General features: G+C 59.7%; 1 protein-coding gene across 5 annotated transcripts in view; it reads right to left on the reverse strand.

Moving 5' to 3' along the window:
- The window catches only part of Dac (dachshund family transcription factor), a 147723-nt gene that overhangs the window by 58922 nt on the left and 72709 nt on the right, over positions 1-16092 (reverse strand). For all 5 annotated transcript variants that reach the window (XM_076318209.1, XM_076318210.1, XM_076318212.1 and 2 more), the window contains 2 exons: positions 11795-12023; positions 9948-10010 (listed from right to left, as the gene is read on the reverse strand). In XM_076318209.1, coding sequence (XP_076174324.1) covers positions 9948-10010; positions 11795-12023 — 292 coding nt within the window. The remainder of the gene's footprint in view (positions 1-9947; positions 10011-11794; positions 12024-16092) is intronic.

Genomic DNA, 16092 nt, shown 5'->3' on the forward strand with positions numbered 1-16092 from the left:
TTTTGAAAGAAATACATTAGCGCAATGTGAAGGGTTACTCGAAAATAAACCGGAATAACCGAGCGCGGCCGCTTATCCCGCGCGGCACGGGTGCTCGATCATTCCTTCGATGCGGAAAGTTTGCTCGCCGCCGCCCCACCGAGTCCGTCTTTTCCGCGAGATTTTCCGCGCCCATCGACGAACACGGGGTATACGGAGGTCCAATTTGCGAGTATCGTGAATCGAGTACGCGGGAGAAAATCGCGAAACGGACGGGGGAGCGAGTCGGCGCGAAACGGTCAAGCAGGTGCATTATTATTCCAGCGAATGGTTTACGAGAATTTTATTGTCGGCCCCCGGTGTTCAGCGGTCGTATTTAAGGTTTTATCCCGCTGCCTCCGTTTCGGTCTCTCGCGCCCTCTCGCGTTCCCTCGCTCGTGGAGGGAGGGGGAAAGGGAAAGGGTTCCGATTTTATTTTTCAACCGCGTAAAGGGGACGGGGCGAGGGGGTTCCCGGTTCGGACCATTTCATAAAAGTCGTCTGGCGCATTCGTTCCCGTAGATTATTGCCCGGAGCGCGAGCCGCTCGCCCGACGCATTATTTTATTTATTATTTCGCGTTAAGACGCGTCTTCTTCGTTCGACGAAGGATTAAGGCGGACTCGCATAAAGAACGAAGGGCCTCGTTTCGCGTCACCTCGCTGGCGAAAGCGCGACCGTACCGTCCCCCCCGTCCCCTCCCTACCGTACATCGGTTTATTTCTTTCGAAGCCGCTCCTACGCTCGCTTTAATTAACGCGCGCGAGCGAGCGAGCGAGCGAGCGAGCGAGCGGGGGCCTCGTCGAAGGACGAGCGCGCTTCGTCGCGAACTTGAAAAACTTTCGTCCGTAATGGAAACGTATCTCCGGTCGTAAGAGCGAGGCGCGCGTAACTTTATTCGAGATTAAATTATATTCGACGTCCCGGCCGTGTACGGTCCTCGTCGTGGAGCAACCGTAATATAACTCGCGAAGACGCGCGTGCAACACGGGCCGCGCATAATTCCTCGAAAATCGTTTCCACGAAAGCAATTTTATATCGCAAAGTCGATTCGCCGCCAACACCGACGCGACTCTGCGTGATTTTCCCTTTCTTTTTTCTTTCTCTTTTTTTGCGGGATAAGAGGATCGACGGAGCTCCGAGTCCGAGCAACGCGGCTCTCGGTAGACCGTAAACCGTGGTTAAATAGTAAAATTAAGCGACGTCCGTGAGTTCGGACGATCGTAAAGACGCGGACCGAGTTGTAAATCGTTTGTTCCTAGAAAGGAGCGCGCTCGATAAATAAACAATTCCGTTCCAGCCAAGTGACGAGAGTTACCGACAAAAGTATTCCACTCTGGATGTAAACGAGCGAAGAAAGTTTCTCCATTATCGTCGAATCGACGGGACGCGACGGGACGCGACGGGACGCGACGCGTCGACTCGAGCTCCGGAATCCATCGCTCGGTCGGTGTCGCGATTCTTATTCCGCGTGTCGCGGCGGGGAGAAATCGCGTTCGTCGGGAAAAAGAGCAACACCGGGGCTGCGGGTGAAATTAAGGAACCCCCGTGACCGCACCGCGCCTCCCCGCGACCGAGCGTAACGTCTTTCGGGGTGGAAGAACACGAGGAGGAAAGAGCAGGGGGTAGCAGCTGCGACATCGCGAAATTACGAGCCACCGGTGGAAGTAGTCGTAGTCGGTCCTTAGAGGAAGCGTTGACAAATGACGGAGGCAACTTTTATTATTTTAGATGTCGGGCCATCGGAGACGCGCGCGGTTACGACTCCGCGAACCGTCCTCGAGCCGCGTTTCGCGACGGCCTCCGGGACCGCGCGTACACACCCCTTGACAAATGGCTCCGGGGTTTTATTGGACCAACTTTTTAAGCCACTCCATCGAGCGGAGACGCGAACCTCGCGAGAAACCGAGATAAACTCTGGATGCCCTCGTCGATCGTCGCCTCCGAGAAACAACGAAACGATACTTTCGAGATCGGAAGGTTCGAGGCTCGCGCACCCGAAATACACACGACGAATCGCCGAGAGCGCGGTATTCGCGGTGCGCGGATTCGCGAGTTTGGACAGCCTCGTTATGGGTTCGGCATGTTCCCCGAGGAGGAGTTACAACGCGCGCGTACAAACAGAGGTCCGAGTTTCGCGTTATCGCGGATCGGGACGAGTTCTCTCTCTCTCTCTTGGTTGGCGGACGGTATCGCGCGGACTCGGAGGCGCAACACCGCGACGAGAGAAAAAGCAAAAGAGGAGAATGGGAAAGAAGGAAAGGAAAAAAGAAAAAAGAAAAAAGGAAAAAGAAAAAAGAAAAAAAGTCGAACGCACGTTTCGCTCGAGAACGTATTTACGCCGCCGATGACAAATGGTTTTTAGCGGAGCGACGGTGGGTGGATAGGAGAAGTTCGGGACACCCGCTGCACTCCCGGAGGGGCCGAAGAGCTGGGGAGAGACGTGCCGTGGGGGTTGGACGTTGGTGCCGGTGGTGGCGGTGGCGGTGGCGGTGGCAGCGGCGGTGGCGGCGGGAGTCGGTAGTCGGTAGGCGCGAGGCGCGAGACGGGTGCCGTGAGGCGGGAGGCGGGAGGCGGGAGGCGGAGGGCAGGAAAGTGGTTCGCAGATGCGCCGTGACTGATGGTCCCTACTTCCAGATGTACTATATACCGCGGTACTTTTATCGGCGCTTGTTTGTTCAGCGAGTTTCGAAATACCAGTGGCAACGGCGTGCCGTCGTCCTGGATCACGGATAGCGGCCGAGAGAGTGCCGCGAAGCGGGAACGGAGGGAGGAAAACCGAGCGAGCGACTGCAATTACCGTCGACGGGGAGAAGAAAAAATGATCGTTGTATCAACGGCGATACACACGTGTATTTACGTGTCGCGGCCGCGACGTCGAGGCTTTCGTCGTGCGCGATGATGGACGTCTATCACGTGAGACAACGTTCTCCGAGCGTACTCGACTCTCGGTTCTCCCGTTCGCTCCTCGCGATAAATTTCGTCGCGGGATCGGGACGGACTCTCGTTCGTATCGGACTCCGAGCGTAGAAAAATAATCTTTGCCCGTTCCTCGCCGGGAACGCGGAAAAGGCTCGCCGCGAGATCGATGTCTCCTCTTTCGACGGAATCGAAGAGGCAACGGTGGTTCCGAGGGTAACGGCGGAAGGGTTTTTCGAAAGGGGCGAAAGTGGATCGTCGGATTTCGGACGATCAATTAATAAGAGGAGGATCGGGCACTTTTCATCGGCGAAGGGAGGAGCTTGGTGTGCGCGCGCGGACGGGTGAACGGGTGAACGGGTGAACGGGTGAACGGGTGAACGGGTGGACGGGTGGACGGGCGCCCACGCGTTGCTATGTAAATCGAAGAGGTTACACGGTTTTACATATTTCAACAGATTCGCGGGGCGAAACGGGGCGAAACGGGGGTTCGGCGCGGTAGGGAAGACGCGGGAAAAGGTGGAGGGAGGACCGTGGAGAGGACACGGTGGCCACTCGAAAACCGCGGACGAAGCGTTTTGTCGAGTGTTTTATGGAAAGCTTTAGAATTGTAGATTTTCTCTCTCTCCGACGCCGCCGCTGCCGCGCCGCGCCACGCCGGATTTATGGTAGCCGCGGCGCGAACGTACGAGAACGCGCGACTGCTACTTTCAGCGCGCGGGCTCGATAATATAAAAGGATATTATTTAAATTCGTGAAAATTCGGCTGCACCGTTCGAGGAGCGTCCCCGTCCGGTCGAGCCGGTCGTGATCGTTCGTCGCCGAGGGACGCGGACGCTTTTTCCGCCTCCTTCCGCATAATTCGCGTCAGACGCACTTTAGAGCGATGATCAATGGACGGGCCAGCCCGGGCGCTACGGGCGTTACGGGCGCTACGGACGCTACGGACGCTACGGACGCTACGGACGCTACGGACGCTACGGGCGTTACGGCCGGTCGCCGTCTCGAGGGGCGAGAAACGCGCTCGGCGTTGATACCGTTTGCTATTGGATTTCAATTGAGAAACGATTACTCCCCTCGAGTGACCGTTTCGGCTCGTTTGTCATCGACGCGGCCGATTCGTTGGTCGACGACAACTCGAAAAAATAATCGAGGGCTTCCTTTCGGCTCCGGCGTATCTCGAGTCCCGTCGAAAAATCCTTCTCTCGCGGTATCGGTCGGTTCGATAACCTTTAAACTCCTGTCGGAGCGAGTCCGAGGGTCCGCGTATTTGTCGAAACCGAGCCCCCGACCCCCCGACCCTGGGTCCCCGGCCTCGGGCGGGCAACGCGCGCACCCTTCGACGCGCGTACCCCTACGCGGTTCTCGCCACCGCGCGTATACGCGTCGAAACCACCGAGCGGACGGACACTGCAAATATTAGTTCATTACCAAAAGTGGCGGCGAAAACGGGGCCTGGAAACGGTAGCGGCCACGGGAACGTACGTCCGCGGTTTATTCGACGACACCCTTCCGCTGCTTTTCAATTAACCTCCCCGTTCCCCGTTCCCCGTTCCTCGTTCCCGGTTCCCGGTTCCCCGTTCCCCGTTCCCCGTTCCCCGTTCCCCGTTCCCCGTTCCTCGTTCCCCGCGGACCCGCCTCCTTCCGCCGCGATTCCTTCGCTCGGTTCGCGGATTTCGCGGGCGATAGGCGACCCTCCGCGCGCGGAAAGGTGTCGCGTCGGTCGACCGGAAGCGCGCGGCCGAATCGCATGCCGGGCGACCGTAAATAAAACGAAGCGGATCCGCGCGCGGAGGGCCGGGCTGCGTGCGGCCCGTCTCGTGCGTGCGCCTGCCAACGGCCACGAGGAGCCCCGCCACGTAATATACCGAGGAGAGCGCACCGCCGAAGGGAGACCATTTAATAACAATATATCTTGCCCGTCGCGAAACTGCGCGGGAACCGCCGCGAAATAAGGACCACGGGAACGATGATATTTTACCATTAGAATCGGTATTTCCTCGGATCAACGGGGACCGAGGGACTCTGTCCGCGCGGAGAACACGCCTCCGCGTCGATAACGCGCGAGAAAATATCCAACGAGGCGTAACGAGACGGCTTCTTCTCCGGTCGACGAGGACAAATTGGACGAGAATCGCTCGTTAGCCGAGCGACGAACGCGCTCGCGGTCTCGAGCGACGTCGCGCCTCCGGCTTAACGAGATCGAAAAAATTCGTAAGACGATCGAAGAAAGAGAAACAAGTTGACAATTTCACGGTACATTAGCGAACGGTGGGTGGATCCCGGGTGTCGCGGACGCCGCGACTAATTATGTTTTTAATTAATCATCGTTTCGTCGCCTCGCGCGGGCCAAAGTTTACCCGGCCGCGCTCGTTACCGTCTCGTCGTCGTCCTCCTCGTCGTCCTCCTCGTCGTCGTCGTCGTTGTCGACCAGCGCGCTAATAACGCCCCCGTTCGTCGAAGCGACGCGACCGGGAGACCGCCTCGTTATCTTCTCCTTCGACTTTATCGAAATAATCCCGGTACGTCGACGCAAATGACCCGGAAACCGCCGCGTTCCAGGTTCCCTAAAAATAAGTCTCTCGACGGTGCGGGGCCGAGTCGTGCGCGCCACTGCGAGTAAAAAGCGAGCGGTCGTTAACGGCCGGGCGTTAATTATCGCCCGAGACCCCGCCGAAACTACGGCCACGTGGACGACCGACCGACCGACCGACCGATCGACCGACCGACCGACCGTCCGAACGATCCGCGCGCCGCGATAAATAATTCGTCCCTATCGAGTTAATAAAATAAAGGTCCGCGGGGTTCAGGGTGACGGCTCTCTTTTCGCGATCGCGTAGCCGGGCACCCTGTCGCGAGGCTCAGCGCCGCGAGTCGATGGTACGCGCGGCTGGCTCACGGTTCGCTCCGCGAGCGAGTTTACGAGTCGAAAGATTTACCGTCGATGCACCGTAGAGGCCGTTAACGCATCGGTCGCCGTCTCTCCCTCTTTCTCTCTTCTTTTACGTTTTACGCGATCGCGGGAACGGTAAAAATACGCCACGGGATACAGGAAGAACGCGGACCAACCACTCGGGGTATTACCGTCCTCGGGGACCGTCGAGGGAAACCAGCGTCCGTATTTCGGCAGGGACGACCGTTGGAAACGACGCGCAGAGTACTCCCGAAAGAATAGCGACGATCCGGGGAAAAGTCACTCGTCGGTTCCACGATATCGTGAATTTGTAGGACGCGCGTAGGGTCTCGCGAGCGGGACGACTCGAGCCCGTATCGTTTCGCGAGGAGGCAGTCGGGCCGGTCCGTTTTCGGCTCGGGACGTTCGGCACGAGCGGACCCCGATTCCGGGAACGAGACCGAGGCGTTCGTCGAACGTTACGGATCCCCCTCGGGGCTCGCGACGCGGGCAATCGCGTCGCGTCGACCGCTCCGACCGCGCCGACCGCGCCGAATCGGCCCTCCGAATCGAAGCTACGAGTAGGAATTCGTAGCCGTTCCCCGGCTCGGCCGCGGTGTACGAACTCGGAATCGTTGCGCGAGTGCCATTACGAATCGCTCGCGGGAACGATCTCGAAAAATCCGCGCAAGAAACCGGGCGAAACGATTCGACGAAGACGCGAGCGCCGCGGAGGTAGATGCGAGACAAAAGAAACACCGTGACTAACGCGCGCTTCGTCCGTAGACCGATCGGCTCGTAACCCGCTGTCATTAATTTCGTCTCGCTGTTCCGCGCGATTCTTTCGTGACTCACGGACGGGGGAACGATCGAGAACCGTTCGTCGAAACCCACGTACCCCGACGCGCCGCTCGTACGGCGCCGATCGAGAGACGAGAGAACAAAAAAAAAAAAGAAACCAGCGGAAGGTACAAACGGCAATAATCGTTTCGACGGAAGCGTAATTGGCGTATCCGCTGCTCGCGGGACGCCGGCCGAGACGGAGCCTAGAGCCCGTGCACGCGCAAACGATAACAATAATAACGATAATAATAATAATAACAACGACGATAATAACAATAACGCGTATTCATCGCGGCGGAGTCGCGCGTAATATCGATCGGTGGATTGAATAAAACGCGACGCGCAGAGGTGGAGATAAATACGCGCGTACGGTCGTGCAAAGTCGGAGGGGCGCAGCCCCTGTTGTCGACCTCGCTCGGAATAAATTTCGAAACGAGAAGAAGCACGATGCTGGAAATACGGAGACGTTCTTCTCTCGAGTATCTCGACGGTACGGTGGTCACTCGTCGGAAGAAATCTGGAAATACGTTCGATCGCGCGACGACAACGAACGACATTGGCGCGTCGCGACGATATTAATCGTAACGCGCGTATTCGCGCACGGACGCGGCTTAGATGAGCGCGCGTGCGTGTCGAGTCGCTGACAGTTCGTTTGAACGCAATTAGCGTGTCGGTGGATGGTCGTCGGCTCGACACGCTCGCTATCGCGACAACGATCGTCGAATCGAATTAACCGTTTCGTCGCGCTCCTCGGTGTCGCGGGACCGAGACCCAGTGGACCGAGTCGCGGATTCTTTCCGCTTCTTTTTCTTTATCGCCTTCCCTGGAAACCGAGCGCGGAGGGCGAAGCGCCGCGAAGGGTCGCCGCGTCCCCTTCCTCGAGAGTTCTCGACCGGATCGAGGCCACCTCGACCGGAGAAAAATTTCGCGCCGAGGAACGGAGGACCTTCGATTCCTCGCTCCTTCCGTAAAAACCGAGGAAACTAGCCCCGTCCTCCGTCCTCCGTCCTCCGTCCTCGTTTATTTTTCGATCGTCCGGGGGAGAAGGACGCTCGACTCTGCGAATATTATTTTCCAGCAGATGTCCCCGACGATAGAAGCCCGCCGACGTTGTCGTCCTCGTCCTCGTCCTCGTCCTCGTCCTCGTCCTCGTCGTAATTAACGACGTCTCCCCCGACGAAGGACGCGTACGCCGAAAGAGAAGGCGCGGACGAAAGAACCTCCGAGATGAACGGAGGGAGGGAGGGAGGGAGTAGAGTTTCGTAGGTAACGCGGACGATAAGGAAACCCGCGAGGGTGCCGTTGGAAGGTAGGAAAACCGACGCGGCCGGATGGCGAGCGACAATGCGCGGGAATTATCCCGGAATGACGGGGTAGTTTTAAAGCCAGGAAGCCGACATTAGCGCATTGATACCGCGCGAACGAGCGCGCGTTCTGGCATTCGGGGAGACCATTAATATTACTTAGTTCACGGCCGGAGCCGCGAGGGTGGACGGATCCGTCGCTTCGCTCGTTTCCGCGATTCGGTTCCGTTCCCTGCCCTCCCAGGGACTCGCGCTTTTAACCGGTCGAGGTCGGTCGAAACGACGAAACGATACCGATCTCTTGCCACCGGGGAAACCGCGCGGTGTACGATTTTTTCGGGCGGGGTAAGTTTCTGGCTCGTGAGATTTAATCGACCGGACTACGGCCGGGAAGACAAACGAGCGGAATAACTTCCGCGACGGAACTCGGGTCCTCGGTCTCGCTGCGGGGCGCGCGACGGTTCGAGGCGGATTAACGGCAACGAATCATCGGGATTAGAACGGAAACGGATCGTCCGCCCGAAAGAAAGACGGAAAGAGAGAAACGCGGTGGGTGTAGATTCCGGAGGACGGCGCGAGCTCCGTCGAGCGCGTGGAATCAAAAGGACGAACGATTAATAACCCTCCCTGCCTCTCGAGCCGCGCGCACGCGCTACCGACGATTAATCAGAATTTAACTCGCAGTTAAATACTCGGACGGCTCGACGCCGACTGCCTCGCGTACACCGCCGGCTCGGGGGTGGAAGGGCCACGGTCGAGGGTTACGGTGCACGCAGGATAAACAAAGGTTTACATCAGTGTCAGTCGCAACAAGTCCGAATTCGTCTAGGGTTCTCGGCATGAATATTCACGGCTGCCTCGCTCGTTCGTCCCTCCCTCCCTCCCTCCCTCCCTCCCACCCAGGCCCCGACGCGATCGCGCGCGCCAATTCGCCCCCTGTTTCCCGGCATCCTCTCTTCCCCCGTCCGTCCCGCTCGCCACTCCCGGCGTCGGTGTGCGCGCGGGTCCGCGACCGTTTGCCACCCCCTGCGATATCCATCGAACGGCTACCGGTCAAAGGCTGAAATCACAATACGCGTTTGTCCGGTTGACGAAGTCGACTCGGCCGGTTCGCCGGGGGTAAAGCAAATAGAACGGGACGGACCGAGAGGGTGCGAGCAGGGGTGATGCGCGCGGCGGGTCGAACGGGGGGCTGCCCGGACCAATGGTCATCGCCTTTCAATCGAAAATTACGTTTCGCCCGCTCGAGTCTCGATTTTCGGCCCCCCCCGCACACAGCGGTGTTCTCGACGTCTCGGTGGATCGTCTTCGATCGACCGCGAGCACCCCGCGAGAATCGTTCCCGGGGCTCCCTCTGGAAAAGGCGAGAGCGACCCTCCGTAGCGGGGCGGCGCGACGCGACGCGGACGCGAACGCGCTACCGTTTCCCAGCCAGTCGAATGATTTAATCCCCCGAATGATGGACGGGCACGTCGCGACGATGATCTGCGTGCCGTGAAGTGACAAGTGGTTAGGATCACGGGGAAACCTCGGTGGCGGATGACGGTGGCGCGCGATGGAGGGGTTAGGGGGTTAGGGGGTAAGGGGGGTAGGAGGCCCGCGGATGACGCCGGGTTCCCGGGTGGTCGGGGGTACGGTCGGGCGTCGGTGGTCGAGGTCGGTGGTGTCGTATCGGTGACGGGACCCGGGCTGCCGGTGCGATGGATTCGAGGAGGAAGGGTTGGCTCGGTGCGTGCTCGCAGCGTACAAATCACGCGGGCATTACGGCGTCAAGCGCGGACTCAACGTGTCGCGCGACCGGAACACTCGATGCCGACGGTAATGCTGATTTATCGGAAGCGGCGATGACCGTTCTCGTTCGACCGCTCGCTCGCGCGCACCACCGTGTTGCACCGTGTTCCGAGGCTACGCGTTTCGCGAGTTCTTTCGCGTATATTTTATCGGCGAACGTTCCCTCGAACGGGTCCCTACCTTTCGAGATGTTTGACGATGTCCTCGTAGGCAGCTCGGCAATTTTCCCAAACCGTCCCGGACCTGTGGATCAGAAAGAAAACGAGGCTTGAGATACGAGGTCGGGAGGCGAAAAAACGCAAGAGGGAATCCCGGGGGGGGGGGGGGGGGACGTTCGGGGGGGTTGTAGTCGGGACGGAACGCCGGTTGATAACCGAATCGGTTAATTATAAGCCCTGCCACGGGATATCCCCGAGGAAAGTGGATCCGCGGGGTTGATTAAGAGTCCTCCTCTCGTTCCGTCTCGTCTTTCGTTTGTCCTTTGACTCGTCCGTGGCTGTCCCGGCTCTCGAAACGAAGACGTCGCTTTGAAGTCGCTGATTAAAAAAGACGGTCGTCGGGCTCCCGCGCTCGGCTAATTTACTCGACGCGTCGACGGTCGCGAACGTTTCCACGGACGAACGGAGGACTCGACGGACCGAGAGAAACCCCGAGGAGAAAAATCGGAATCGGGCGATCGCGCCGCGGAAGGAAGTTTCCGCTAGCGCACGGGAGCGGGAGGAGGGCTCGAGGTCGAGCCGGAGGGTGGCGATAGGGCAGCGCCGGTGACGGCGGTGCGCCAGGATGGGGTTGCGTCGAATTAATCATATTCCGGTGTTTGTCGTGCCGCCCCCAGACGTAATCCGTCTTACCTTCCGATCTCTCTCGCTCTCCTCCGCCGCGATAGATTTGCATTTTAATTAAAAGCAAAGCGCTGAAATCATAATGCGAAACGCGCGGCGCCGCCTTCGTCGCGTCGTTCCGCGTACACGTGGAAGGACGCGGTCTCCGCCCGGCACCCGAGTCTCGGCCCCCGGCGGTAAGAAGAATCGACGACGTCGCCGCGTATCCAGCGCTTGTTTTTTCCCCGTCGGAAGGTTCGTAAACGCGAGACGACGCGACGCGACGCGACGCGACGCGACGCGACGCGGATTGCGCGAACCAACGGACGAGGAAGCCGAGTGGAAACGGGCAACGTCGACCGGGACGGGGCTAATTACGGCGGCCGGATGTAATCGAAAATTAAGGCGACTCTCCGTATCCTCGAAAGCCCCGGTGGCAGCGAGGAGCGAGGGCGGCCCGCCAACGGCATCTATCAGAAACGCGTTAACAAATGCCGGGATTAGCCCGGCGTCTACCCCGTTCCGTGGAACATCCTCCTTCGGCGGTTCCGTGGAACCCTCGGCGCCTATTCTCCCGATCGGAACGACTCGACGGGGTGGCTTGATCCGCGATATACGTCTCGAGACCGCAACCCGTCGAGGATTTCCCCGCTAACGGGAAACTCGAACCGTTCCTCGCGTCTATCGAGAGGGGAGAACGATCGAGATTTTTCCGCGAAAGACGACCGCGGCGACGACGGGGTCGCGTCGCAACAACGCGGAAGAGGGGGCGACTCGGTTGAGGTCGAGCGTAACTCGAGCCGAGTAAACGACCTAGAAGGAACGCGACGCGCCCAAGGAAACGGACTCGGAGCGGATCGCCTCGCTCCGTCGACGGCCGAGGAACGAGGAGGGAAGGAAAGATCAAGCAGTGTCGAGACCCCTTGGATTTCCACGGCTTCGCCGTCTCTTCAAATCCTCTTAAAGTTGTATTCTTTTGGCCTCGCCGGCCCTTCGTTACGATCACCCGGGGACAGGACGAGAGGCGCGATCGCCTCCCGCGGAACGGCTCGAAACGAGCAAATCCAATTTCCGAAAGTCCTACGCCAATTTCGCCCGATTTCACCCGATTTCACCCGATTCGGCCCGATTACGCCGCCTTCCGATCTCGAGATCGGGAAACGAGCCAGCGAGAGGCGAAAGAAAGGAGCAAGTCGGCGAGCTTACCTCGCGAGAGCCTCCATGTTCGACATGTTCGGGTTGACTTTCAATCCCTGCTCGGCGCGCGCCTGAGCCTGGGCCTGCAGGTGATGCGGCAGACTGGCCGGCGACAGGATGGCGGTGTGTCCCGCGCCCGGGTGTCCACCCAGTTGCATGAACTGCATGTGACTGAGATGCGTGGGCGGGTGATTGTAGCCGTTCGCCAGCAGCGGGGACTTTTCCATCCTCGGCACGTCTGAAAGCAAAGAGGGAAGCGCACGATTTAGCGAGCGGTTTGCGAGTCGAGCGTCGGGTTCGGCCGGACGACCCCTTCGTATACCCCGTATACCCCGTATACCCCGTATACCCCGTATACCCCGTATCCCCGGCGCAAATACCGTGGGCATATTTGCACGAGGATTCGCCGGACGGCTCGGTGGATTTTCGGTGTTTCGAGGTTTCCGAGCCCGGCGATGTATCTTCGTCGCGTCAACGATCTCGGTCGTCGCGGACGGGGGACGACTCGGCTCGGATCGGATCGGGGGCAAACCTCTCCCCCGCGCGCCTCCACCTCCCGGTCCCGATGCGGGAGATTTCTCTCTCCGACCGAGATGATTTTGTCTTCGGTTTCGGGCATCCGATCGCGAACGATGCCGTTGCGAGAACCGGGATCGGGGTAGAGACGGAAAAGGGCGAGGGCGAGGGCGAGGGCGAGGGCAGGGGAGAGTGGACGGGGATCGAGGGGGTAGAAAATGAGCGGTGCCTATTTATTACAAATTATCTAAATGGCAGTGATTTCGGCGGACCGGCTGGCCGTTTGACGAGTAAGTGGCGGGTTTGGCGGGCAGTGACTGTCGATCGGGCCCGCGCCGCGGTCGAACCCTCGCCGACCGCCGACCAGGGACGTCCTTCGAGCGGTTTGACAACCGCTGCGAGACCCGGCCCACGACCGGCCCTAAAATTGGACTTATTACAACTTATAGAGCGCGATTTGAACGCTCCGCTCGATAACATACATTATCCCCAATCCATATGATTTAATGAAATCCCTCTAAACTCTCCACTTAGCCTCGGTACCTTCTCGCGCGGTACCCTTCCTTCTTTTTCGCGTACGCGCTCTCTCGCAGATTGCTACGTGCGTACGAAGAGAAGCCCGTGAGCGAGCCGACCGGCGGAGCCGGCGAGCCGGCGAGCGAGCGAGAGACCGATCGGGGGGACCGAGGGCCGACGGGGGGGGGGGAGGGGCCCGGGGGACCAGAGGGAGCCGAGGGAACACGGGGGAACGAGAGGGGGACTCGAAGGGTCTCGCGAGCGACCGAAGCGGAGAGTCGGAGCGTCGTTGCGATCGCCGAGGATACTTAAAACGCGCGTTCCCCGATTTTTATAACCTCGACGATAGGTATTTGCGTGGCTCGCGATCCGCGCGGTGCCGCGACTGCGAGCAACGATGAAGACGTTTCGAGCCGCCCAATCCCCGGCCGGTGATCGGGATCGCGAGGCGGAGGATCGTCGAGGTGTCCTCGCGGGCGAGTTCGAGGCGAGAGGCGAGAGGCGAGAGGCGAGAGGCGAGAGGCTCGCGAGAAGCGAACGCGACGGGCGATAAAACACAATTTGAGCGAAAGACCGCGCTCCTCTAACTTCCCACCCTTGGGTCCGCGCGCGGACGGGCACCGGCACCTCCTCGCCCCTCTCGCGGCTGATGAGGTGACAACCCATAATTATACAGACCGCTTTCTGTCTGGCTTGACTGCGGTGGCATGCGGAGAGAGGCCTCCATCATCCTCCTTCTCCCTCCGTCTCCCTCCGTCTCCCTCCGTCTCCCTCGTTCTTCTCTTCTTCGTCCGCTTTGCCTTCCTCTCTCCGGCGTATCTCCGGATCTCGCTTTTTCTCTCGTTACCCCTCCTCCCCGTCTTTCGTCCACGGTTTCTCATCCACCGGCCGGCGATCCGGCGGGTTCCCGACTTCCCGCTTAATAACGATACGCGTGTTTTCTTCGCCGCGGCGAACGGGCTCTCGAGCGAGCCGGACGAGAAGCGAAATCGAGGGAACGCGGAGAAAGAAGCGAGCGGACACCGACCCGTAGACACCTCCACCCTCGCTCGCTCGCTCCCTCGGTTAGTCGCTCCGTCGCTCCCTCGCGCGCTACTTCTTTTCTGGTGTTAATTACGAAACGCGAGAATAAATTGCCGAGGCAAACGAGCGCTCGGGGTTCTCCGGGACTCGAATTCCATCCGCGAGGGCCGAGGAAACGGTCGCGAGTCCTCCTCCGGAATCGCGAGCGGAACGTCCGAGAGGTGGTTCGATCGTCCGGGTCTAGGAGAAAACGGTGTCCTCTCCGTCCTCCCTTTGTAGTTTCTTTTCTCGTCTTTTTTCGGGCGCTCCCGGTGGCCGCAAAAGACGGAGAAACGGTCCCGCTCGGTCGAGCGACCACCGAGAGACGAGCCGACGTGAAATTATTTGGAAAATTTGCCCTTTGTCCGGCGGATCCTCTCCCCCCGGCCGTCCCATTGTTCTTACCAAACGACGAAGAAATCGACCGTCGGCCGCTCGTCTCCGGTCGCGCGCGTTATTTGCGCTTAGGTATGTATATGTTTACCCTCGACACCGACTACTCCCTCGAAACCCTTGGATTTAACCCTCGAACACCGACCCTCCGGCTACGGCCGATGACATCGCGGCCCTTTAAGCACCTTCCGCGACACCCCTCCTCCTCGTCCGGCTCTTTCCTCCGGTTCTTCTCTCGTCCCGTTGCCGCTCAGGACGCGGTTCCCCTCGGCTCGCGCTCCCGCTCCCGCTCCCGCTCCCGCTCCCGCTCCCGCTCCCGCTTCCGCTCGCGATCCCGATCGGGAGAGCGGCTCGCGCACGCGGGCGAGAAACGCGCCGTTAGTCGGGACCCGTGCACGTGCATCCGAGCCGACATTGTTCTCCGAGGTGTATCGGTACGTAAACACGAGACGGGAAACACAGTTTCGCGCTGGAGGAATCCGGTTTTTCGAGTAATCGAGAGAGTCGAGAGAGTCGAGAGAGTCGAGAGCTCGGAGAGGTTGGAGAGAAGCCGGCCGGGCAAGGTAAAGCGGGCAGACAGGCAGGCGGGCAGCCGGGCAGCCATCGAGGTAGCTCCCTGCGTCCAGTCTGGAAAGAACCGAGGAGAGAGCGGATGCCGTGGGTACGTACGCCACCTCGCTCCTCCTTCGTTTCTTCTTTCCTCGCTTTCCTCTTTTACCACACCCATTCTTCTTAATCGCTCGACCGGCCGGTATCGCCGCGTATTGAGACGTACGCGCCCGTCGAGCTCGCGTCCGCTCGATACCGCCTCGAGTTTATCCTTCCTCGCGGACGAGAGCCGAGGATCCGCTCCGAGGACGCAAAGATTCGAACGACTCTGGAAACGAGGCTCGCGCGTACCGGAACGAACGAACCGGAGGGAACGGAAGCGGTGCCGTAATATTGAGACGTAGCTACCTCGCGGCCGATAGGAGGAGGCCGAGCTCGCTCGTAAGATACGGTCGATCTTTCTCGCGGCGGCCTCGTAATCGACGATAACGCGGCCCGAGCCGAAGCGTCTAGCCGGCTTTCGGTGGTGCGCTCCTCGTCCTTCCGAAACCCCACCTCCGAGTCTCCTCCGAGCCCTTCGCGGGTTCTCGGCCCTACCTCGGGCCGCCTGCCTACCTACCACGCGTCCTCCTCGCGAAAGAGCGGTCCAGTATTTGTTCTTCCAGGGTCTCCTCGGTTGCGAGCATCATCCGAGGGCAGTAAACCTTTTGATATATAGTCGAAGGTTTTTAGAGTTCTGTCAGCCACGCCCACAATCAGCCTTAGTATTATTTACACTCCTGGTGGTTTGTAGTCGGTTGTCTCGCTTCTCGTTCCCCCCGGCGTTCCGTTGGTGCCGTTGGTGGCGTTGGTGCCGTTGGTGCCGCCGCCGCCGCCGCGGCTGCTTCGGCTTCCCTCGGCAACCTCGCTTTTTTACTCGTTTCGCGCGCTCTCTTCTTGCTCGAGCGGTCTTCCGACGCGCCTCTTCGGCATCGTCATCCTCGTCCTCGTCGTTCTCGACTCCTCCGGTTTTTCCAAGGTACCGCGTTCCCCGGCTGGTTTTTTTCTCGAGTACGCGCTCTCCTGTTGGGTAGCGGTCGTCGAGGTCTCGGCGATCGAGCGGCTCGATGTATCCCCCTGCCGCGGGTTTTTCTCCGGGGCTCTTCCGGATGGTCGCGCCTCGCCGGGCCGAGGAGGGTACCGCCGCGAATTTATAAAATTAGATAGGATCGTGGCCGACGCATCGTCCCCGCGAAATTATCTATTCGGAGCGGGGCTCCGTTGCGCGCGGG

The sequence above is a fragment of the Ptiloglossa arizonensis genome, chromosome 8 (assembly GCF_051014685.1).
Source record: "Ptiloglossa arizonensis isolate GNS036 chromosome 8, iyPtiAriz1_principal, whole genome shotgun sequence".
Taxonomy (NCBI): domain Eukaryota; kingdom Metazoa; phylum Arthropoda; class Insecta; order Hymenoptera; family Colletidae; genus Ptiloglossa; species Ptiloglossa arizonensis.